The following is a 27,211-nucleotide window of genomic DNA, read 5'->3' as shown; positions in this document are numbered from 1 at the left end:
CCTATGAAAGTCATGGAGGGAATACATGAATTCCTCATTCACTCAAAAGAGGCTTCAGAAAGCAGATAACATCCAAAGGGATACTTAAAGAATGAGGTGATACCACACACACATACACACACACACACACACTCACTCACAAAAAGCACAGAATTGAAAGAAGTATAGAGTGATATAGAGTGGGCTAGAGACTAAGGTACAGATGGATATCGATAGCTAAATAGCTAGATAAATGGTGGAGTAAATAGCCAGGAGGTCAGATTAAGGTTGGATTATTTAATGAACATCCCCTGAATACCAATAAAGTACCTGAGTACTTGAGTATGAGTATGCTGCAGAGTTATCAGAAGTTATTAAATTAAGAAGTGCCATGCCCAAAAGATATGTTAACATAAAGCCCATCATGCAATCCCTGCCCCAAGCTCAAAAATCAACTTTTCCATTGCCTACACAACAGCCAATCCTGTTGTTTGGGGCGCTCCACAGGCTGTCCCCAGCTTATGTGTTTTATAGCCTGTATTTCAGTCACACAAGATTCTTGTCAAGCCCATAGCTGAGCATGATTATATGATTTGGTTCATGCGAGTGCTCAGCCTTTCAACCCTAGGCCAGGTGCTCTAAGAGCCTGTACAACCTCCAGGACCCAGTTCAAAAGTCAGCACCTTTATAAAACTTTCTTTTGTTTTCATGGTTTGCATTTATTTTTCCCTACTTTGAGCTCCATGGTATTCTGTGAGTTTCTATTGTAGCTGTCATATAATTTAGCTTTGTGATGTTTACATGAACTTTTCTACCATCCAAATGAAGGCTGTTGAGGGAGATTTCTTCCTCCAAATGTTGACTAAAAAGATTTTGGATTTAGTATATAGTTCAACGAATATTTATTGAATTGTACCCAGACAAAATATTTAGGTACGTTTGTAATTTTTTAAGTTATCTTAAAAATTTATACAGGTAGCAGAAATATCAAACATCTGATATTAATTTAACATCAGAGATGAAACCACATAAAGCATGTCATTATCACTTCTTCTTTCTTCTTAGACATACTATTAAGTCACTACTTCTTAGCCTGTGTAACTCTTGTGCTAAGCCTTCCTGAATTTTTTTACCCAGAATCAGATTTTAACGTAAAAAAATTACACAAGGCAACATGTAGAATAAAACATTTGAATCTAAATTTACAAATCTTATATAATTTGACAAATTAAGGTGAAATTTTATTGAAAACACCAAAAATACTGAGGTAATGCTTTCTTCTCTATCAGACGTTCCTCCATTACGAGTAAAAACGATACGTGTTTAAATCGGGTGCAATGGAGAAATATTACAACATTTGTAAGGTCTACAATCAACAGGTTATTAATATCCTAACACTTGATACAATCTTAAAGGATAAATGAATATTTGTTAAATGTTAAATAAGGGCAAAATTTTGAAAAAAAATGTATCAAGGAATTCACAAAAGGAAAATATCAGGGAGATTTTTTTAAAGATATTTAAATTATTACTATTGACTTCAGGACATCTAACAATTGATACTTCAACATGGTCAGCATTTTCAACCTAACAAAAGCTTGGCTAAACTCATATAGTTAAATTCATATAGTTTTAATTTTAAATTTTTTAAATTCTTGGGACTTCCCTGGTGGTCCAGTGGCTAACACTCCGCGCTCCCAATGCATGGGGTCCAGGTTTGATCCCTGGTCAGGGAACTAGATCCCGCCTGCTGCAACTAAGACCCCGTGCAGCCAGATAAATTTTTAAAAATAAAAATTAAAAAAAATAATAAATAAAAATTTAAAATTCTTGTCTCATGAAATAAATTAACAGAAAACTCAAGCCATGGTCTATTTTCCATTTATCATGCCAATAAATTAACACAAATATGTTACCATGCATTTGAATTTTTACAATTATCATAGCTACATACTGTTTTCATAATATAGCCACAAACCACAATTATAACCTCACACGTCAGCACAATACTTGGGCTCTCTATTAAAGGTAAAATTCAATGGACTCTCTTTCACACACCAAGAATGCATACAATGCTTTGATAATTCTATGTGTAATATCTGAATTAATTTACTGAGTAGATTTAACATTAGTGGAAAGAAAATGCTACATTAGAGTGATTTTTAGCATCTCCTTAATATTCAAATTATAGTAGAGTGGTTCATAGTTGGTCCCTGACATAATCTTCTCTAATACTCCTCTCTTATATAACAAGAAAAACTTCACATGCAATCTCATAATTGGCAATTTACTGATAGGTGCCATAAATATTTTCCTTTGAAAACTCCACTCAAGGTCCAGTTAACTATGAAGATGAATAGTAAATGTAAATGGTGAATAGTAATTTGTACCTAGGAAAGTAATTACAGTGTTGTTTTTAAATTTTGAGAGGTTTATAACCACATTACATTGTTTCAAGGTGAATATTCAATGCCATAAACCATCTTAGCAAAATAAATCTGTTTTAAATCCAATAACATGTTTTAAGAAGTGATATAAAAACTATTTGCTTATCCCAATTTTCTTATAAATAAATGCATTTTGGAAACAACCTGGCAAATGTTATACTTGTGTATGCTGCTCTGACAATATTATGTATAATATTTTATTTCATTTAATCCTCATAACAACCTGTGGTTAAAGATGATAATTAAAATATCTCACTAGGGAGTATAGCATGGCACCAACCAAGTAGCATGGATACTGTTAGCAATAACCAATATAGCCATACTGGTATACAGCTGCTGCATATCAGCCCTGCAAGGTACTGGATGAGGATACAGACTCAGTAAGGATAAGTAACTTGCCAAAGTATTCCATATCCATAATCAATGTGATATTTCCATAACACTAGGATGACTTGGTATCTTAATTAATAGCTAATTCACATTTATTTACTATGCTACTTTTATTTTACTGGATTTGGTTGAATCGGGAGTTGTATTCCTCACCCTCACATTTACAGATTCTTTTTACATAGGCATTTTCAGTATTGCATTCAGTGGTATATCTTCCAAGAAGTAAATAGGTGTTGTAAGAAGAAAGTTTCTCTCATCAAATAAATTAGAAGAAAGGTACAAGAAACAAGTTCTCTTTCTTTTTCTTTACTGTAGGACCTGAACCTGTAATATACACAATGGAAGGAGAGAATAAAAATAATCTATGTTTTTCAGGCAAGGAATCATCTACACGGGAAAAGTAAATATTACAAAGATATAAAATATTCTCAATTCATAGGTTTAATCTACTTTTGATCAATATCTCAGTGTGGTCAACTGAGTTTATGGATTATGTTTAGTATATTCAAAATTCTAGGGCTTCCCTGGTGGCACAGTGGTTAAGAATCCGTCTGCCAATGCAGGGGACACGGGTTCGAGCCCTGGTCCGGGAAGATCCCACATGCCACAGAGCAACTAAGCCCGTGTGCCACAACTACTGAGCCTGCACTCTACAGCCCGCGAGCCACAACTACTAAGCCTGCGTGCCACAACTACTGAAGCCCGTGCACCTAGAGCCCATGCTCTGCAACAGGAGAAGCCACCACAATGAGAAGCCCACACACCACAACGAAGAATAGCCCCCACTTGCCACAAGTAGAGAAAGCCACGCACAGCAACGAAGAACCAAAAAGCAGCCAAAAATAAAGTAATTAATTAATTTATTTTTTAAAAAAGTTCTATGCTTTTTAAAAATATATATTTATTTATTTATTTATTTAGGCTGCACGGGGTCTCAGTTGTGGCATGCAGGATCTTCGTTGTGGCATGTGGGATCCTTTAGTTGTGGCATGTGAAGTCTTAGTTGCAGCAGGCATGTGGGATCCAGCTCCCTGACCAGGGATCGAACCCGGGCCCCCGGCATTGGGAGCACGGAGTCTTAGCCACTGGACCACCAGGAAAGTCCCTATGCTTTTTTTCTATAGCACACTGTTTCTTTGTTTCAAAGCATTACCACATCCATTTTTGGCCTACCAAAAGAAGCGTTATTTTGATGATAGGCTTGAGTGATTTTTAAAAAAAAAAAATAGTGTCAAAGAGGATGGGTAAGGCTGCCCATGAGATCTGCTTACAATTCTCAAAAACTTAGATTGGAAGATTCACCAAGTTCAGAAGAGAGGGAGATGTCAAGAAGCCTATTTCAAAGAGGACTTAGTGAATTAGTCAATAGGATAAAGACCTTCTTGTTGCATGCCATGAAGGACCCCATGATTCTTCTCTATTATCTACAGTACAAAAAAGTGAAGAAGAAACAAAGGATCTAGCTTATACAAATAACAATTAGAATAATCCCAATTAATTTGAGAACTTGATTTTTAAAACTGGACATTCCTTGCTTTGTTTTTTTCCAAAAGGATAGTAGTCTGGATTACATGTATCAACTTTATCAAAAATTCTTATAAATTAGCAAAGTCCTTTTTCATTGTCCCTAACCATTACAGCAAGTATTCAAATTCACCTAAAATAAGCTGCATAACCTCTTTGGGGAGGTTCTTGGTTCACTGATAACTTCTACGTGTGAGAGAAAGTAGGGTTATCCTTTTCACTGAAAGTAGATCACTTCAGTGAAGAATTCATGGTATTTTACTAAAGGCACTCCCTCTCATTTTTCATTGCTTTCTGTATTTGTCTCCAAGTCACCACCTCTCTCTCTTCTCCTGCTAACTCTTGATCTCGCTTTCTTACTTTATATGCATGTATACATACATACACACATGTATACCAGTAGGGCTAAAAGACTTAAGATCTGAGACAGTACGCTTTCCATAATTAGTGGAAAATACTTCACCTTATTAAAATGATGATAATCACTACAAATAGTAATTTTAATTTTCCCGTTTTACCTCACAGGCTATATAATACCTACAAATCACTCTCCATCACTGTTTAATGACAAGTTATATCATCCATATTTTGTTGCAAAGAAAAAAAAACTATCATGTAAAAATCCATCTTTGACAAATCAGCAAAATAGTGCTTCTGTTTGATTTCACTTGATTTCACAAAGAAGCTCACCTTGAAATTCATTTGTCTCCAAAAGGGTGTTACATTTTCCAGAACCCCAAAGATTTAGTGTCCATTAGATGGCTGTGGAATGCACTCCAAAGTAACCAGAGCATCAAGGAACAGCTGGAGAGGATGGAACCAGGGCATCTAACAGTCATGGAGCTGAGCTCCGCAGTAAAAATCCGTTGGGCAAATGAGGAAGGACACTGGGCTGTAGTATGACTCCCAGGGGAAAAGAAAAACCTGAAGAGAAGCCAGATCAGCCCAAGAAAATACTGAGTAAAAGCCAAGAAGTCTGAGTAGGGCCGGGTACCAGGAAAAACACACGACCGACCTGCAATGAGTCCTAGCAGCCAAGGAAATTGAGCTCTCAGAGATTCAATATCTATTAGCAGAAGGATCTTTTGAAGCAGATATGTGGATTTTCTTTTCTGTCCTTAATGGAGCTCAGTACTTGTGTGTGGCCAAGGAATTTTATGGGAATCGAAAAGCCACATTTAACTGAAATAGAACTTTTTAATATTAAAGCTCTCCAACTGACATTGGGAAGATGCATAAAAATTTTCCCCTTTAATATACTTATTAGACATCTGAATTTATAAACCTTTAAAAAATATTTTTATGCATTTTTATTAATCTCTAAGTCAACATAGGTAAAGTATAGAAAAATATAAATTTATTATAAAGCAAAATAAACGCTGTTCTTTTGATTTTTCAATATTCACTCCATATGCAAAACATTTATAAATAAGGAAATTAATGTTGGCTGCTCATGGATACAGTAAGACAGCCTTTTCATTTGCCTGAATTTCAATGAAGAAAAATGTAGCTGTCCTTCTGACAATGATCTTTAAGCGTTCTAGTTCTTATACCTAATAAAAGTAGCAAGCAAGAGCTAACAAGTAAAAATTTCGACACTTAAAAGTCAGAAACCCCAAAGAAAACTGTCTATCATATAAATGTCTTAATTTCTAACACCCACTATTATGTTAAATGGCCTATTCATAATCATTAGTTGTGTTACTAATTTATGTAACTAAATGTAATTATTAAAATAATATCCAATATAAATTATAATAAATTGATTGGGTTTTCTGATAATATTTTTAAAAATCTGCCCTCTAAAAAATAAAATAAATATAGAAAAGCTTAACATTAAAAATGTATTTCAGAGAGATGTACTGTAGAAATTCAAAGTGAAACAATCAACAGAGAATTTGATATCACCCTACAGAGTACAGCTCTTAAAGTGGCTCATTTTCCTCAAAATATGGATTACTCTCACCTTAAAATTTGTAAAATCAACAAACTAATACAAAAATCTTACAAAAATCATATAAAATTATGTTACAAGCAAAGTTATATATTAGACCATGATATAAATATAAAAGGAAAAAAACAAAAGCAAAAGTATCAGTTGAGAAACTTAAAAAGGTAATAAATGTTGCTCCTTTATCTCTTACCCTTAATGTTCTCTCCTTAATTTAAAACAAAAGTTTAAATTCTTTATCGTGAGCTGAATAATACTGAGTAGCCTATTAAATAATTAAGGTGTCTTCAAAGTATGAGTCAAAGTTCACAAGCCATGGGTGTGGCCTTTATCTGAGCATTTGACAACGAATATCCAATACAGAAGAAGTGAAATTAAAGAACGGTGTGAAAGAAAAAAAAAAACCTAACCTTTCCAAGAACACAAAATCCAACTGGTCATAGTAAGGTCACAACAGAGAATATAATTAAATAGCACATGTCATGATACGTATACTTGTATAACAATTTTTAAATTTTATGAACATACATGTTTTCACCTGAGAATATCTAATACCTTTGAAAACAATTTTTAGAAAGACTATTTTTTGAACCCTAATATAATATGACAACTTGTATTGAAGCAACTGAAAATGTCATATTTGGAAATTCTACAGTTAAAAAAAAGCATTGAAGTTTATCAGATTCCATCAATTAGCAGGATAATAACAACTTAACAGTTTCATCAAATTAAATTATTCTTTAGCATTTCCATTTAATAAAAAGTGACAATCAACAGTTTGTTCGAAACCAAAACTTCCCTACAATTTCTCCACTCATCCTCATTCCAACCACACAACGTCTCTTTTCAATTCAAACCATCCATTCTGGAACTCCCTTTCTCACCCCTCACAAACCTTAGTGGAATGAAGGGCATTAAAAGTAAGTAAACAACCAATAAATGTAACTATGTTACTGAGTCATGTGGGGAGGAGGGCAACGTGCAACGTGCAGAGAAAATGGCTAAGTTGTTCACATTGGTAAAGCCGACTTTGTTTCATAAACTTTCCAAGAACACTGGTAGAATGCTTCATTTTTAATTCATTCAAACCCTTTTAAAGTTTACCTGACTGCAGTAATTTGACTAGGTTATTTTTTGCTCTCACAAAATGCCATTTTTTATTAACACACCAGGGACAAATATAAATATGTTCAGCTTGATATTCTGACTTATGTTTTGAAGATCGGACTACTATAAACCTACAAAAGACAGCTCTGTAACCATTTACAGGGGAAGGAGAATGAAAGCTGAAGGAAATCAACACACAAGTGGCACAGTCACTCACAAGGAATAACTTAAGGCACTTTAGGTCCTTCAGTTGATTATACTGGTGTTATCAGGACTCTGTATAATACAAACTGAATCCTCTGATAATTAATATAAGCCAACATTTATTGGGTACTTACAATGTCAAAAGGACAGTTCTGAGTTGTCCATGAATCATCTCTTTTAATCTTCACCCGTATGAGGTAGGTACTATTTCTATCTCCACTTTACAAATGAAGAAACTGAGGCAGGCACAGACAGGCTGAACAACTCACCCAAGGGAATCTGTTTTGCAGAGGACTGAACCAAACTTGTAAACTAGGCTATCTTACTCTAGAGCCACACTAATGACCTATATGACTGCACAGGTCTGGAAAATTCTACCATTCTGCAACTTTAAGTCTCACCCTTCCTCAAAAAGGCTCTAACACACAGACCAGGATTAGTCTTCATAACACCACATACTTACTTCTCCACTCACAATATTTGCTTCTACTTATTGCAACTGCTTGCTTAATGTCTGTCTCCCTATCAGACTATAGGCTTGATGAGGACAAGAGCCATATGTGTCTAGTTCATTATTAAATCTCCAGAAGCTAGAACTGTCTAGTATATACAAAGTATTCAGTAAATATTTCATGAAGGAATGCACATTTTACTGTTGCTTTAAAAATCTGTTCTCTCAAGTGCCATTCAGAAATCAAATATTGACAATTCACCATCAATAATAACAGTTAATATGTATTCAGTGCTTACTATCCTAGGTCCAATCTAAGCACTTTATGTTCAATTACTTAATAGACATAAAAATTTTTTTTACATAAGAGGAAAATGAAATTTGGAGAGGTTAAGTAACCAGCCACATATCACATAGTGAAATAAACAGCCAGGATCTGAACACAGGCATCTGACTCTAGAGCCTGTGCCTGTTACTCTACTTCTAAATATGGGCAATTTTCAAATTTTTAAATCCTCTGTTTGAATAACTGCTTTATGTCAGAAAGCAGTTGGAGAATTGGAAAATACTGCTAACAAAAAGATCTCTATTTCATAATCTTAACATATTTATTAAGTAGTAGAGTTAAAACAGAAAAGGAAAGCTCATACTTGCCTCTAAGTTCTTTCCAAAATTTAAAAAATATTTTAGAAACTTTAAAAAGAGTATTTCTGATTTTCAAGATGTGGGAATGGTGAATGAAGAATAAGGAAAAGAGTTGAATTTGGTTTTACTGAGGTAGTTGACTTCTAGCATTTTTTTCATAAAGAGAGAACACTGTAGTTATAAGTATGAATTCCAATCTAACAAAACATACTTTTATAGTGCTATTACACAGACTTTGTAATCAATATTTTTAGATTATTACCTGAAAAAAATTTAGTATTTGTGGCCATCTTCAGAGTAGACTTTGTAGATAAACTGTGATGGTTTCTTGGATTAAACAAGTCCTATTTTCTCAACTAGTATCAACAAGTACCAAGCTCTCTATAAGACAAATCACCGTGGTTTGGATAGTTTTCTGACGACAGATTATATCTCTTAAAATCTAAGCCAAGGAAAAATAAATGTCCCCGTGAATTTGGTACACAAAATTTGAACTTGAAGGCAGCCACTTCTGACAGATCTAATTATAATCTTAACTGATTTTAAAAAAAGGACAATGGTATAATACCTGTCTTTAAAATCTGTATCTAATCTGAATCTAATCAGGGACACAACCAGACAAATTCAGACTGCGAGATAACTATATGAGATTAAAATAATGTCAAGACAAAAAATGGCAGGATATTATTTACAATGAAAGGACACCTAGATGCTTTGTGACCACCTAGAGGGGTGGGATAGGGAGGGTGGGAGGGAGGGAGACGCCAGAGGGAAGAGATCTGGGGACATATGTATATGTATAGCTGATTCACTTTATTATAAAGCAGAAACTAACACACCATTGTAATGCAATTATACTCCAATAAAGATGTTAAAAATAAATAAATAAAAATTTAAAAAAATAAAGGACACCTAGAGAGATATGACAAGTAAATGCAGTAACTGATGCTTGACTTGATCCTGGATTTAAAGAGGAAAAAAAAGGGCTTAAAACAGCATTATTGGGACAATTAGAAAATGTGGATGGACTATATCAAATAATATTACTATATTAATGTTACTCTCTTGGATGTGCTGATGTTATTGCGGTTATGTAGGAGAATGTCCTAGTTCTTAACACTATTAGCCTGCAACTTACTTTCTTTTCAAAATAAAAAAAGAAAGAAAGAAAAGCAAAGGGGCCAGAAGTTAATAATTAGGTGAAAGGTATATGAATGTTCATTGTGCTACACATTCAACGTTTTTGTAGATTTGGTATTTTTTGAAATAAAAGCAAACATTAAGAAGAATTTTATATCTCTGAATAATTGTGGCATTTTTTTAGATGAACAGGATATTTTCAGTTGTAACACAGTAACGTCAAAAATCTTCCAGGCTTATGAGTTAGATTTGCCATCATGATCTGTAAGTGCCTAAATGTTGTCATAAAGAGCAGTTCTAAAACAGGTATGCCTAAACCAAAACCATCAGTTTGGGCAATGCTTTAGTTTTCAAATGGAAAAAAAGCAGTGCTTTTAAATGATACTCTTGTATCGATAAAGTGATAAATTGTAGGTATCTTTTTTATCCTGCACTCTTTCCCCCTTTTGCCACTCCCTCCAATTCCTTTATTCACATTGATGTGTACTTTCATGTTGCCAAATTATTCACATAGTAAGTATTCACCAAATATTTTTCAATGAATAAATCAAGATGGGAATGTTCCTGTGTCTACATCACTCTAAATATAGATGTACTACTAAATCATCTGAAAGCATATAGAATTACCTGTTAATTTCCCATTAAGTTAATTTGGGATGATTTTTAAAGTGTAATCAACCCAGAGGGCCCGATGAGGTGCTGGATTGTTCAAAATATGCAAACAAAACAGTCATCAGAGTGGACAATAAATAACAGACAGCCTTAACATGCTTCAAATGAAGATAGCCCCTAAGGTTGTACTATACCAAACTCTACGGTCTCAATGCGATGCTCTTCAGGTCCTTGAGCAGATCCAAAAGTGTTTCCTGAGGAAACTTCTGCTTTGTCTCTAAGTAGTCCTAAATCTAGAGTCAATTTAAGGACAGAGGTGGGAGTGCCCTCAATCTAGGCAAGAATACAACTCAGTCAAGAAGTGATTGTTCCTCATCTCTTAGCAACAGCCTGAATGTAACAACTGTTATTTAAAGGAGATAGTTTAAGGGACATGTTAGCCTTTTCTTAGATCTCTGCCAGTATCCTTTCACCAGGAAATCTACATACCTGGCAAACATTAGTTTAGCTACTTATAGAAATGCCTTCCTTCACTAAGTTAGTTATCATTGAACATTCTTTCTCTTATCTAGTCTCTACTAAAAATGGCAATGTGAAGAATGCCTTATGAATCTTCTGCAGCACTTCTACTGAAGACAATTTAAGGAGTCATAAAATAAATCACTCGCTTAGACATCAGGGCCCCATAAAACAATTGCGATTACTGATAAAATGGTAAGTTTTTTTTTTATCAGAACATGATAAACATGAACCTCATTGTAACTGTCAGGTAACAGAATTATTCTTCGCCAAGGTTTTAGAAATAATTCTCTTCCCTTATTTTATCTGTCTATACATCTATACACACACTTCCATAACCATATATATGGTGTGCATAGTATATGCATAATATATAACTGCATAAAATATGTATATATTATAATACATTCTATATAAAATATATTTAATATATTTGTATAATATGTAAAATATAAGTGATTCTATGACATGAATATTTTATTTTTTATATTTCAATCCTTTTAGGATGTACTTGAAGTTCTAATAAATTGTGTACAAACCACTGGCTTCAACATTATTTACTAAGTACTTAATATTTACGTATTAGTATGCAGTCCAATGTCATTTGCCATATTATGTGAAATATTTTTGGAATTCCTTCTACATGATTAAAACTTGTTTGAAGAAATAATGTCCACTTCTTGAGCATATTAAATTACATATGTTTTCTTATTTAAGCAGCTAAATGGCCTAAATGGCGGGAATTATTATAATCCCCATTTCACAGGTACAGAAATTAAGGCATGGGGAGTTTATGTAATTTGCAAAACTCACATAGCTAATAAGTGGTGAAGTTGTAGAATAAATTTTAGCAGTCTAATTCCAAGGCCCACCAGTAACTACAGCTAGTAAGGTAACAAGAAATCAAAGAAAGAACCAGAAACCGCAGCCATATCTACATATGGAAAAAACACTTAAAAGATCCAAGACTTAAAACAGAGATCCATGGAACAACTCAAATCTATATTAACATATATAAGTTTAATGGTAAAACTGAAAAATCTCTGTAGTAAAACCACAAGGTTCATCTCTATTCCCAAATGCCTTGTTGTTCCCAGGAATCTGCAGGTTTTTTTACCTGTCACATACCTGATTGAGTTTTCTACTCAAAATCACCAACACTCCTGCCTGCTACCCAATAAAATCAGTATGTCATGGCTATAAGTTAGATCAAAGGATTAATATCACATTAATTATATCATTATTTCCCAATTCATCACAAACTTTTCCGTATAAAATCACCATATAAGATGTGAACACTGACATACTTAAAAATTACGGTAAAGAAGCTTCCTGTCTAATTAAGACAGCAAAAACTAATCAGATAAACTTTCTGAGTGAAGGCACTGACTGTCCCATAAAGAAATTATTTCAATATATAGCGCACAGTAAAGGACCTGAGAAAGAGATATATGAGAAATTTTATATTGTTACACTTCTCACAGTAAGGAATTCCATCTATAATGTGCACTGAAAATTAGTATCTATCAAAAACAGTTCCAGGTTGACTTTACCAAGAAACCCTTTATTCAATTGCCCAGATGTCTGGATATCCACCACCTAGCACACATCACTTTGTGCCATGAATGAATGAATTCATTCAGAGAGGAGAAATTAGGAGTTTATATCACAATCATTGTATGTTATTTATTTATAGTGTCTATAATTTTATGAGTTATTCAGCAACTAAAATGATTCCTGGTATAGTAGGTATATGAAATACATTTGTTGAATGAATGAAGACATTTCTGACACTAAAATAAATAATAATTATAAAGTTATGAAAGCACTTTATTATCGAGATCACTAGTACAATTTGGTGGTTAAGAGTGAGGTCTTTGGCGCTGGACTGTTTGGGTTGGTACCCCAGTTCTGCCACTTATTATCTGTGAGAAATTAGGCAACTCTCTCTGTTTCATCTTCTTCATTCATAAAATGGAGATAAGATTTCTGTGAGGCTGTCTGGCGCATAATAGATACACACTGAATGTAACTGCTATCTTTATACCTATAGAGAAAGAGCTTGGATCACATGTTGTGGGTCAGGTTTAGAAACTGCGAGTAGTATCAGCTGGGATGCAAAAGGAGAAGGTTTTCCTACTCAACCACAAACTTCTCTAAACCCAGTGAAGAAACTACAGATATACTGCACTTCATAAAAGTAAATACAATTGTACCTTTCAAACATATAATCTCTAAAATAATCTAAACAATCCCTAAGCAAACATCTTCTTTTCCACCGTAACTCCACAGAAGTTGGGAGAAACTGACAATATTCATTGGGTAAATGATACAAACATCTGTGCAAGTCAGTGTCACTATGAGGGCTTTTCTAAAAGTGATAAAATTTCACCTTCTTGTAGAAGAAAGCTAAGAAGGAAGACAGTTAATAAAAACTTAAGTCTTTGTGACATATTGCTACCCTACTGAGCTGTGAGCTACTAGAATCTAGACACAGATAGAAGTTTTAATTTCCCTCCCTTCACAGAAAAGGATAAAAGAGCGCCATCCAATAGAAATATAATGTGAGCCACAAATATGAGCCACATATGTAATTTGAAATTTTCAAGTTGCCACACTAAAAAAGTAAAAAGAAACAGGTGAAAGTAACTTTAATCATATTTTATTTAAGCCAATATATCCAAATATTATCATTTCAACACATAATCAATATTTAAGAAATCTCAGTAAGGTATTTTACATCCTTTCTTTCAAACTAAGTCTTCAAAAATCCAGTGTGTATCTTGTACTTACAGCAAATCTCAATTCAGATCAGCCTCATATCAAGTGCTCAATAGTGGCATGTGGCTAGTGGCTACCATATTGGAAAGCACAGATACATGGGGATTCTGAGAACATTTCTTTATACTTTTCACTAAATCATGTACTTCTTCCTCAAAAGCTAAAAAGGTCTCAATATATCTATGGTAATTCATACAGTGTGGACAAATCAATAAGCTAACACGTTCTAATAGCTCAATTTTCCTAATATTTAAAATACAAAATATACTTCAGATAAGGAAAATACATCAAATTACTTAGTCCAAAATTCATTTTTTGCTTACAGTGTCCTAAGTACCAGACTATAATAGCTCTTGCCACCTACTCTATAAATTTACAGACTTCTAGTGTATAATATTTGCCAATATTCTTTTATTGAGAATTTCTCCCATACCTTTAAAGTAAATGAAATGGGTCAAATAATCAGATTTCGCTTATAGTTTACTGTCTATAGCATGATTTTCCCTTACTGAACCAGTGATGAAACAGTACAGGTCTGATTTAATACTGTAAATTCAGAACTAATGGGAAAGCATTAAAATCAGAAGTGCTTCTGGACCATTAACTTCCATGCTGATTTGACATGCGCCACAGTACTCAGGCAACAGACTCAGGAATATAACCTATTCCTAAAGCAAACAGTATTTTATCTCATAACCATCTGGGGCGCTCCTCGGAAGGGCCACTTGCATAGTGCTGCCTGGTATATTTTAATATCCTAAGACCTACTTTAGCGAAATCCATTTTGCTAGGAAAAGACGACTGACATAGAAGAGATTATGGAGAGAACAAAATTTTGGCTGAGGCCCTTGCTTTCATTATTTAGCTGAGGAAAATCATTGGTTATATACGCTTTCAAAATCCTATGGTTTTTCTAAGGTACCAATAAAAGTGATACCATTCATAACGTGGACAGTGGTCTCTTTCATATATCGCCTATAGTCGCAAACTTAAGTGCCAAGCAGATGGTTGAAATCTGTTTCGTATAAAATGTGCGCTTTTTTCCCCCAACTGTGTTCTTTGTATTCATATTCAGCCTAGGTTTGAGCCATCAAAACACTGGCACTATGTCGATCATTAGCAGCATTTTAGACAACTGGCAAATAAGGTATTCACTGTTCTCCACAAAATGTTCAGCTAATATTTCCCAGATGTATAATTAAGGCAAAAGATCATCTTCTTAAATTGGTATCAGCACTTTGGATGGCTTCTGGCTTCCAACAGATACTATCAGTGGAAAACAATTTTATATCAAAAATAAGGGTTCTGTTTCTGAGGTGTTTTTGTTTGCTTGTTATACAGCTGCCCATAAAAAGAAATCTATAAATTTCCCCAAGCTTCACCTCCTGTCTAAAGGAATAGGTAGCTAATACAAAATGAGTCATGTTACATTTACTATGAAAATCTATGATTTGCATAGATAAGTTTCTTCGTTATTTAATATTTTCTAATTTTCAAAATATTTGTACAAATATTACTTTAAAAATCAACAGTGTGTGACCTTTTTTTAACAGAAAATCACTTTTTTGTTGCCCAATAATTTGTTCTATACAATGATTCATTTTTATGATTATACACAAATAAATGAATTTTAATTTGCATAGGTTAAAGCATAGGAATATGTTAAAGCAGCAAATTTGTTACTTAAATACTTGATATATGGATTCATGCAAAAACAACTTTTGGTGTATCAGATTTCCTACATATAAAATGGGAAGAGATGTGCTTTTAGGATATTTCATAATTAGCAGTAAGCAGTCAGAGGAAACTATAGCTATATTGCTGCTATTTAGGTACAAGTTACCTGGGATCAATAATCATAAGTGCATTTAAAACAATTATAGTTGTATTAACTACAAATTTTAAAAAAGTAAGTCAATAAGCTTCTTACAGGTTTTTTTAAATGCCAAAATAATTTTCAAATATCACACAAAAATATATAATTTTCATTGAAGTTCTGACCATTTTATATTCGTCAAAAATTAAACCTAGTTTTCAAAGTTTGAATTCAGTGGCTTGCATTCAGAGACATCCAAATATTTTTATAAATTTTAATAAGTTTAAGATGCCTCATTAGCATCAGAGGATAAATAATTTGATACTCATTTTAAAGCCCATTTTATAGACACATGACTGAAACCCCCCAAATTTAAATGACTTGTACATCACAAAGTTTTAATTCTTGATTTAGAAACTGTAGGAACATATGCCAACTTTGTATATCACTAAATTATGGATTATAAAATATATTAGCAGTAAGTTGCCCAACTGGGATGACTTCCAGATTTTCTTTCTTGTTTAACAGTAGGAAATTTGCACATTTTCCTCCCTCTAAATGTAGTTCTGTTTCAATAAGGCTCTCTTCTACTTCTTTTTTTTAAACAATCTTTATACCTGTACCATGAGGATAAGAGAATAACACCCATTCCTTATTCCTAAATTAAAAAGATGGAGGGAGGTTCAAGAGGGAGGGGATATACGTATACATAGAGCTAATTCACTTCGTTGTACAGCAGAAAGTAACACAACATTGTAAAGCAATTTTACCCCAATAAAAAAATTAATAAATTTTTTTTAATTTAAAAAATAGTATTCTGTGTAGCACAGTTTGATAAATACTTCTCTTTAGCAATGTTTCATATTTATTGTTATAAAATGTAAAACAAGGATTATGCTCAGAAGAGAAATATATTATCATCTAACTCAATTTGTGTGTACTTACAAAAAATAAATCTGCAATAAATTTTGAAAAATACCATAGAAAAAGAATAGAATAAAAAATTCAACATCATATTAAGCAAAGAATTAATTTTAACATCTAGTCCATTCCTATGTTATCTCAAATATACGAATCTATACTTAAAACTTACAGCTAATGTGTACAGGGACTTCCTGATACCACAGTCATATTTTCAAAGTACAGATAATACGGAAGGTCACTGGATATGCAGTCAAAGATTATGTTACTGATGGTATAACTACACTTTTTATCAAACACTGGTTTTAAATAAAGCACGCAATCTGCCGAACGTAAGATATTAGCAGTATGTGAAGCCTGCCCTCTCAGATTATATAGCTTTTTAATGCATCTTTCATTGGTTGTTCCTCTACTTCTTGCTTCATAGGGTTTAACATTTTTCTTGAGATTGCCAACTATTAGTGCATATTAGATTGGCTGGCCTGATGCTAATGCTAATAGTTACCTAATTTATGTTGAGAACCACTTAAAATTTTTCTTTGGACTACTTGTTTGTAATCTTAGTTGATCTTGCCACTTTCCGGGCCAATGTTTTATTTATTCATATAAAGACATACAATGTCCAGAGCCCCCCTGTTGTCCTAATGCTCTACTGTCTAGTTTTTTTTTTTTAATTCTATCTTATCTTTATAAATAGACTTTCAGCTCTTTGACCTAAAATGCCACTCTCTTGCTTTTCATATTCCCCCACAGTGCCTTGTTTAGCAATCCATATATAATGCATTTTTCACAATATTTGTAATAGTTGAGGATAGGGATCTGATGCACCTAAGAGTTTCAAACACATAGAATGTGAATCTTATCTTTCAAAACACTTAAATTCAAAATAGTTCATAGCAATTTGAGCACTTAATCCTGAGTAAGAATTATACATAGTACTTAGATTTAAAACTCCTAAAATATACTATGGTTACATGTTCCTGCCCAACACCACTCCACTGAGAGGGAAACTGAGAAGTGATTCCACATGTTAAAGGCTGGTTGTATAATATATTCTGTCTCCAAATAGATGCATAAATGCAAGAATCCTGACCACTAGAGTGAGGAGGTAGGAATCTTTCAAATGTATTTCAAAGTGATGAAATTTTAGACTTGAGAGATTTTAGAGATTATCTAGCCCACCTTTGAATTTTACAGATGCATACACTAAGACCCCAAATCTCTTCTCAGTATGCAGGGAAGAACTGGATCTTGAGATCCTACACCCAGCTAGTAACACTTTCTATTAGGTTATACTTCCAAAAACAAATAAATGAAGATATTGACAAATGTAAATTTTTACCAAAAAAGAGGAAATTATTCTATGCTTTAGGAGAAATACTAAAAATCCACCAAAACACTGCCATTTTATATGGATGCCTTAATATTCTAACACTTAAATTTCTAATCCAACCCAAAATCTCAAATATCCCCAAATGTTACTCAAGCGTATCTTGATTTAGCCTTCTTGAATGCAAATTTTCCATTAAATATGAACTACAATACCACCTTCAGATTTTTAAAGCTGAATATTATTATATGTCCCTATAGCTCATGTCATAAGATTCTGTGCTGCAAATGAGAAAGTGGGAATGGGCTTTGTTTGTATTTCTACGAAATATTTCTTCCTTTCAAGATTTTCTCCCCAACACTGCAGCTTCATCAGGATTTGGTATGATTTATTCAAAATCAACTTATTCAAAATTTCATTACCCTATAGGCGAAAAAGTTTCTCCTAAATTCCAAACTTTTGTATGTGTATATGTGTATAACTATTACATTCCCCAAAATAAATTCTTCACATAACTCTTAGTGACACCCAATTATCTTTGAATTTACTTTTGAAAGTCTATATCGTCTGCTCCTTTACTTTGCTCCTTAAATTGATTATCAGGAGCTTCTGGATGCTCTTCTTTCTCTAGAAGAATGCTTTTAAAGCATTAAATATTCCTAAACTGTTTATAGGTCAAATTAGATCCGTTTTATTCTTCCAGTAATGCTAAAATTCTTAGAAATGATTACACTACCACATTTACATCCCACAGTCCTTAGGGCTCTAAAAACAATACATTTTCCTCTGTTTCCCAAATTCTAATTATGCTTAGGACTGGAGAGAAATAGAAGTTCTTGTCTCAGAAATAGCATTCGTTGTTATCATTGTTTTTCCATTCCAAGGTGTTCTGTTTGATTAATGGGACTTCGCATATTACATAAAAGTTTTCTTCACACCCTGATAATACTATGGGGGAGATGACAATCTGAATCTGATATTGTATATTCAGTTATCACTCATTCAAGGTCAAAGTCAGTGAATTAGTGAATGAATCAGAAATTGAAGTTTGATTACCAGTTCACTCCTTTCACTACACATTATCCTAACAAATCTTCAACACAGATCCCTTGTAGTGCTGATAAAAAAGAAGAAATACTGGCATTAATTTTATGACATCTTCCTGCAAACGCTTCTCAAACATATTACGAAACTCGACAGCAAATTTTTTAAATGGGGGTTGAAACAAAAGGACATCGAGAAACGAGTTTTAAAAAAGTCTTTGGACTTTGTAAATTATTGCCCAACAAACTCTGGCTCAGGGTAAATAACCCAAAGGAAGAATTGTAAGCAAACAAGTAATACCTTGACTCCAGAATTAGAATAAAAATGTTTTAGATCTTCATCAAGCAACCTATATTAACTGTGGATGAAAAATTAATAGCATAAATAAAACCTTACTTTTTCATTTTGTGTTCTCTTATGTGAAGACATATTTTCCATTTTCACTGTGTTTCTTTTTCATTAGGATGCTCTTTTATTAGATAAAAATTGTTTAAAATGACAAATCAACAGATATTTGAAAGTTTCACAACCAACTCTAACAACCTACCCCCTTGGTACCATCATCCTAATTCACATAAAAACAGAAAACAAAACCAAAATCAGTACTAAAGTAAATAATTTACCACATTTAAAATAAATTTTGATTAAAAATATACCAAGAAAACAGGATTTGGGCCTGTGTCCTATTTTACTACTAGATTAAAAAATTTATCAACAAGCAAAGCAGGTTAACTCTTTCCTTTCTTTTCTCAATAATGTTCCTGAAGCCCTAAAGGAGAGGACACATCCTTTATGAAATTGCTGCTGTGTCCCAACTGATCTAACTCTCTTAAAGCGCCAATATAAAAATCTTATAAGGTTTTAAGGGTGCCTTTTTTTTGGCCCTATACGGCAAATTCCATTTCTTCATATTACACCTACTCTCAATGCATCTGATTCTTAGGTTTCAATGTCACAGAAATGACTGGGATGGAGAGGGGAGGTACATGTGCACAGAACATAATAAAATCCTATGCATCTCTACAATGAGAAATATTAAAAATGAAGCTACTAATACATTTTTAAGAAACATCATATCTTCTGTTTTTTTAACATTTTCTCTTCTAAAAAACACATTCTTTCAAAGATGTGAAGAGCAGAAATAGAAACACTGTTACATATGAAAGTTTCAAGGGATTTGCTGCCAGCAGCTTTTCTTTATAGTGTTCCTCTTACCTACAGTATGTGTTGGCACTGGCAGGTAGCCCTAATTCGTTAGTAGCCAAATTATTTTTGTCCCTGAAGTACGAGAAATCTCCATAGCACATGAATGAGACATGGTTTACTAGTTTACACACATCTTTATAACTCCAAGAAACCAAAACTCATTCACAAATGCTTTCATTTCAGCTAAGAGAAGGGCTACAGAATACTAGAACTACCTACTTTGAATTCCTGGTCCCCATTCTCCATGAGAAGACAAATAGAAAAAAATCTTTTAAATTTCCATAAAGAACTTTGGTCCTGAATGCAAGAAAAATAAACAGCTTTCTGTTCACCATACTCCACATTTCATCTAAGTCAAAATATTTCAGTAGAAGGCATTAAGAAAAAATGTCATTTAGTAATAAACCTAAATGTCTCCAGACGAAAATTCATCACGACAGCACAGTAGGTTTAAAGAACGTGGTTCACAATAGTCAGCATCCTCTTATTGCCTGATCACCAACTACATTTATACACTGCTGTACCGCCTTCACTAAGTTACAGAGAAAATAGGAAGCAGACATAAGCAACCCTCGGAAATACACATATAACACAAGTGATGATTCAGCCATAGCAAGAAATCTCTGAATTCTGAGGCAAGACAAAAGTAAATGTATTAATACTAAACAGCCAAGTGACTGAAATGTCACTTAGATAACAAGAGAGATTTAAAATACAATGAGCTGAGTTCAGTTTTGAATTGATTTAAGCTTCGATACTGATTTCAAATGTCTATGAACAACCACAAGCTTTTGTTTTTAATTTTCCTTCTGTCATGTTTTATGGGTAAAAAGTCCTTAAACTACCTTGTAATAGATTACTTTCAAGCTGGGTGACAAAAGGGCATAATGACCGGAAAATGATACAAAAGAAACAGAAAAAGCATGTTAATAAGTTTATCAACAAACCTGGGTAATTCTCATGAAGTACAGATTAAGGTTCAGTGGTTCCAAACTGGCAGCATTCAAGTTGGGTTCATATTTGGGTTTTTTGTTGTTTGTTTTTTAAAACCACCTGTCCTAAAACGACATTGTTTATGCTAATTATCTTTGTTTATGCCACAATTCTGTTTGTTTACTACATTCTTTTAAAATACCATATCCCTATAAACAGTTCTCACCAGAATTCTTCTAAATCTTGTTTCGGTCTGGTCCTTCTCGGCAGCCCACTGAGCAGAATGCAGCTCTACAATGAAGGCGCAAGAGCTGGGAACAACTTTGAGTCTCTGACTCCTCAGGCTGGCAAAGGCAGGGAGTACTGCTGAGGTTTTACACTCAGGCTCCGAGGGAAAAGGATACTGAATGTGGAGAAATGCAACACCCCCCTATTGGACAAGCAGAACCACACGCCACAGTATCTCCAGAGATGTATGAACTCTCAACTAGTAAGTGAAGAGAAGAATAGATAATGCTAAAGAGAAGGGAGTGCAGTTTCCAAACTGCAGGAGAAAACACAGAAGTCAGAAAGGATGAAAAGGTCACCTCCTGAACCATTATTAGTTCCTGATTAAAGTGGAGAAATATGAGGCATTCTCTTAAGGAATGTCCAAATAAACACTGTTCGCTGAAGCAAAATAGTATGTCTTTAAATTTTTTCTTCTCCAGCAATATCACTCGATCATGTTCATCTATATAATATTCAAATTTTATATTTAATGTAAATGACAATGCTCTCAATCAGTGACAAGAAAAAAAGGACAGAATGAATGAAGCAAGAAAGAATTTGCTATGTTTCAGTCCATTTCTTGTTCAACAAAATGTTTCCTTTAAAAGGAAGATATTTCATGTTTTGGTTAAATCTTTGCACATATTTCTATCTGAGTTGCCATCATCTGAGTCAGAAACCTGACATATTAAACTATATATAAGTTAGAACAAGAGAAACATCCAGATTATTTTATTTCCCATGCTGTTAAAACTCATTGAAATTATAAATGAGTAACAAACTATGGAAGAAAACCAAAATCTATCAGTTATATTTATTTAACTCGTCTATAGAAAGGGAGGTATTCAACATACATAATACACATCTGCATTATACACATACTCATTAGGTGGCTGGAGAATTGATTGTGGAGAGAACAGACAATAAAAATCAGACTTTAACCATGAATGTGATTTGGCTTTTTAAATGCATTATGAATGTAATACCTTTGAAATAGCTTCCAGCTCTATGGAGGAGTAATGTGCTCAAGTATTAGAACAGGCCTTATTATTTGCCTCTCAGGTATTGTGCATATACAGACTTTAGTTAAAAGCTCCCTAAGCACAGGTAAATACATTATTGTATGCTGATTATACTTGAGAAACATAAGAACATATCAACGTGTGAAGTAATCATAACATCAACACATTTCTATATCTATCAACCTGCTAAACACTGAACTACCTGACATTTAACCCTTAATTGTTCTTGGTAATCAGTCAGATCGCATCGCCTGCTAAGTCTTCAGGACAGTCCTCCAGTGTGAGTGTGACAGAAGTATGGTTTGTCCACTACTTCATGCAAGCTGCCTTCCAAACTAATATCTTAGCTCAGTTAGCTTGCAAATTATTGGGATGGTAATTAAAATCTATAATCAGTTGTAGGTACCTTTTCCTCTACAAGGTAATAGAAAATAAATAAATAAATAAATAAAATGAACAAAGGCAGATATCAGAACATCCTGAAAACATAATATCAAACTTACAGGTTTACAGGTGCCATTAGGTGACAATGTGAGCAGACAACTTTCCTTTGATTCACACCTAGGGGTTACCTGCTAACTTGAATGTATTTATCACTCATGAGCACAATGGTTTAAAAAAAAGTTTTTAATCAAGCTGAATGAATCTGTCCAGGTGATAAATATATTATTACTATGGCCAAACTCTAGGTAATTAAAGTACTGCTAATGTCAGAAATATTCTTGCAGCCCATTAACAGTGATTTTTCATGGTAATTTTAAAAATTAATTTTTCACAGTACCTGATGTATATTTCTTTCTTCAGAAAAACACTTAAAAGTCTCTTAATGTGAAAAATTATTTCCTTAGTCTATATGGTCATAAATAAATTAGATGGGAATATAAAGTAAATAGTAAGTTTTTGTTGCAGAAGGTTTTACTCTTGTAGTGTTCCCTTCAACATGTAGAAAACTGGCAGTGTGTTGTCTGTACCCGTTTTGAGAGAAGCCATCAAATAGGTGCTATTATAAGCTTAATTTGCTTCATCCCACTACCTTCAAGCCCAACTTTTTTTTTCTTTCTAGACATTTATAGACTGTCTTCTTAAGCAATCATCTTATACTTGCTTTTTAATTAAGTCTCTTAACATAAAACAATCAGAAAGTGTAACAAGTAGCTTGGTCATAAAACAATTACATTACAGTCAAATAGGATAAATATAAACATAAGGAAAAATAGAATACAATATTATTGATAGTAACAAAAAATGCTTTTTTCATTCATCAGAAACAAACTGATATTGATATTTAAGACAAATATTTTAAATATTTTCATTCTAAGAATATGAAAAAATAAATGGTATTCTGAAAGGAAAAACCCTTAGTTACAATTTTTATTATTTATTTTCAGGTAAATATATAAATTCACTGTCTTCATTTAAAATTTTTTCGGAGAGTCCAAGCGTTCGTTCTAGACACTATTACTAACATTTAGACCATGTTGCCAGTTATGTTTCCTCTAAATAGTATGAGCTAAAAGATTTTGCTTACAAATAATTCCTTAGAGCATACTTTGCCTATTCACCTCCCACCTGAGAATTGTGTTTTTCATTAATCATAATCAGTTATGTTAGGGATGCTTGACAGTAAAAATAAAATATTTCAACTTCTTTACTTTTTAGAATCATTGTTCAATTTGCTTTACCTCCTGAATATGTTTTAGCAGACAATGAAATTGTTACTACTTCTGAATTATTTAACAACTGTTTATTAGTCTGACAGTATTGATCATGTTCATTTCTAGGGCTGATAATACAGACATAACAAATCTATATCCCAATTTTGATCCAGACATTTAAGTTTTGAATATTCCTTAAAGTTTCAAATAGTCTACAGGTTGGAAAGGATAATAGAAGATAGACAAAACTACTGACGAAACTAGAAAAAAAATCACATACAACTTCCAAAATACATAAGCCCCAAGCAACTTATTAATGTCCTCCAGAGCAATGTTCTCTATTTCATATAGAAACTTAGAAGTCTTCTTTTCAGATTTCTGACTAAGTTTGAGTGAACAACTCATCTATATCAGGTGAGCAAACAGAATAAAAACTTAACACTCGATAGAAATGACCTACATATTCAATGAAAGTTGCAGATAGTTGAAAAGGCAAAAAAAGCTGACTATGTATGAGAGTGTAATTACAGTATATATACCTACTTTGGAGAATATAAATATTCAATATTGAGTCTGCATGATATATACTCTATGTGGGTGACTACAGATACACTCAGCCACACAAATTCAGTGTAAACAAATAGTAATGATTTACTGAGATTTTTGTATGTATTACCAATTATAACCACAGGGGAAATTATTCGGAAATTTTATATTGTAGGACATTTTTCAAAATTATTTTAGCTACTAATATTTCCAGAGATGCTGTCTCTACTGACAACTCTATTGATTATCACTTGCTTATTTAATTAGGCAGTTAGAAAAGCATGCCTCTGGGTGACAAAAAACTGAAATTCTCACCAGGAGGAAAAACAAAATGTTAAGAGATTTGAGCATCAGAATAGGAAAGGGAAAAGTTTAGTTTAAAAAGAGATAATTGAAAAAATACAAATAAAGTTCACAGCAGGAAAGCTTGCCTATATAAAGGAATAGGCTACAGCCTGTTAATATGTAACTACCTTTTTATAAGAACAGTCATTTAACAGGCTTACAAATCAGACTCAGAGTTTTATTTTCGAAAAGTATAGAGTTGAAGAATACTATCATTTAAGTGTCGCTCTGCACATACTAGAAAACTCACTATGGTATTAAGCAGTAGTATGTTCCAGTATAAATAACTTCAATACCTACATATGAAACAGGCTATGTTTACCAAAAAAAAAAAAAAGAAAAAAAAAAAGCTAACTATTTTAAAGAGTTAATATATAGAACTTTGAAAAAAATAATTCAAAACTGTTAAGAAAGCTCAACCATTCACTGGAATTATGTGGTGAAGATGCACCTTAAGTTTTTTTTTTAAAAAAAAAAGAGGAGGAGGAAATGAAAGAAAGAAGACAGTGTTAAAGTATATACGCTGGCTATTTTACTTTCTCCCCTGATCTGATATTGGTTTCTCTAATAGCTGACCACATTCAAGCATTATTTTATTCTGAATACCCCTCTTCTCTTCCATTGCTTCACTTCTAGAATGTTTTAATCTTTGTCCTTTCTTTTTTCGTCTTTTCATATCAAATTCAGTCTTTTGAGCGATGAACAGCTTGACTTAGCATATTTTTAACCAGCTGGTCTAGCACCTAGCTTGCATTGCATAGTCAGATACAACAAATGTTTATACAGAAGGTAGCTTTCATGAAAATGAAAAAAAAAAGCCTGGGTATCATGCATCCTGGCTTTTTTTAGCTTTTTTTTCTAATTCACCATACAGAATACAAAGTTTGAATTCTTTTTAATGGCAAACAAAATTCTATTTATAGTTCCAAAAAATGAACTTATGCTAGGATAAGAACTCAAATTTAAAAACTGCAATGTGTACTTATAGGAACACGAAGAGGGCTAAAATTCTTTCAGAGCCCTGCTTTACTTGCAAAAACATCCAATGGAAGGATATTACACATATTTCTCTAATAGGAAATACTTGATTACAAATAAACTTATTCCCATCATAGCAAAAGGGAAAACAGAATAAATCAAAATTCAGCTTAAGACAGTGCAAAAAGTGGCCACTAAAAACTTAGAAAGGGATCATCCCCATTTCTTTTTTTTTTTTTTTGACATTTCAAGAGTAATGTACTAATAGATTCCTGTGATGTTAAATTTTCTTTAAAAAAAAAAATCTGCTCTCTTATATCAACAAAAGGTCATGTGCTTTACTGAGCAGCTTCCAAAGTTTTACAGAAGAATCAAATAGGAACTTATAGCCTCCGTTTTAACCACCACTAAAACCTTCTGTCACCCCAGAAATTACGAGACAGAGATGTTGAAAATGGTAACACTCTGCACACAAAAGCATTTAAAAAGGTGTAGAAGGGGAGAAAAATATCAATGAAGGAAGAAAGTAAGAGAGTGAATGAGAAAGAGAAAAGCAGCGAGTGGGAGAGAGAGAGATGCTTAATGTTCATTTAATTTCCTGTTATAGGACGTAGCCTAAAAATATTAGCAGAAATCCCGGAGACTTTGCAAATCAGTTCCATTTGGTCTGGGCAATCAACAAAAATCAGCTAACAAGATTGCAGAAGCACTAGCTAAAAGCTTCTCTAACAAACACGTTTTAAGGGAGCATCTTCCAGTGGATTCAGAGACTACTGTAAAATGGGAGAGTTGCACTTCAATATATCAGGGGGGAAAAACTACTCACCTTTCAAACTCCTGAGGTAAATCAGGGTCAGTAAGCATGCTGGAAAAGCACAATTTCCCTTTGTCACAGCAGCCACCTATGATCGTCTCCAACTGAACCTGTCAAGTGAGTCCAAACCTTCTAAACCAATTGATTTTCTCCCTCCCTCTCTCTCTCTCTCAATCTCTCTCTCTCTCTCTCTCTCTCTCTCTCTCTCTCTCTCTCTCTCTCCCCTCTCTCCCCCCTCCCTCTCCTAGGACTCCTTGACCAGTCTCTTAAAGGGGTAGCGCACTTCCAGCAGCGGGTCGGGCTGCTCCCCCTTCCTCCAGCCGCACGCTCTCGGGCTGCAAGGCACTAGACAACCTCAGGGTGCCTGTCCTTTCCTTTTAATTCTCCCTTCCAGACATCACCGAATGTGAGAAGTCAACTCATTTAACGCGTCTCCCATACTCTCTCCTCTAAATAATAAAAGTCACACACGCACACGCATGCACACACACACAATATGATTTTTGAAAATGCATTTGCTACTGATTAAAAGAGAAATCTGTACACTAACAGAACCCCGATTAAACTGCATTTATTAACTC

General features: G+C 33.6%; 1 protein-coding gene across 4 annotated transcripts in view; it reads right to left on the bottom strand.

Moving 5' to 3' along the window:
- SOX5 (SRY-box transcription factor 5) overlaps nucleotides 1–27,211 on the bottom strand; it is a 990,465-nt gene that overhangs the window by 365,089 nt on the left and 598,165 nt on the right. Inside the window, exon 2 of one of the 4 annotated variants that reach the window (XM_082419736.1) lies at nucleotides 26,643–26,740. The exons of 2 other annotated variants lie outside the window; for them this stretch is intronic. In XM_082419736.1, the coding sequence (XP_082275862.1) occupies nucleotides 26,643–26,680 (38 nt within the window). In that variant the 5' untranslated portion in view covers nucleotides 26,681–26,740. Of the gene's footprint in view, nucleotides 1–26,642; nucleotides 26,851–27,211 lie in introns of those variants that run through there. One more of the 4 variants, XM_082419735.1, reaches the window with a different exon arrangement.

Source organism: Balaenoptera physalus, assembly GCF_965194825.1.
Source record: "Balaenoptera physalus genome assembly, chromosome: 13".
Lineage (NCBI taxonomy): Eukaryota > Metazoa > Chordata > Mammalia > Artiodactyla > Balaenopteridae > Balaenoptera > Balaenoptera physalus.
Note: the sequence above shows the minus strand (reverse complement) of the source record. Positions and strands in the feature narration are given on the sequence as shown.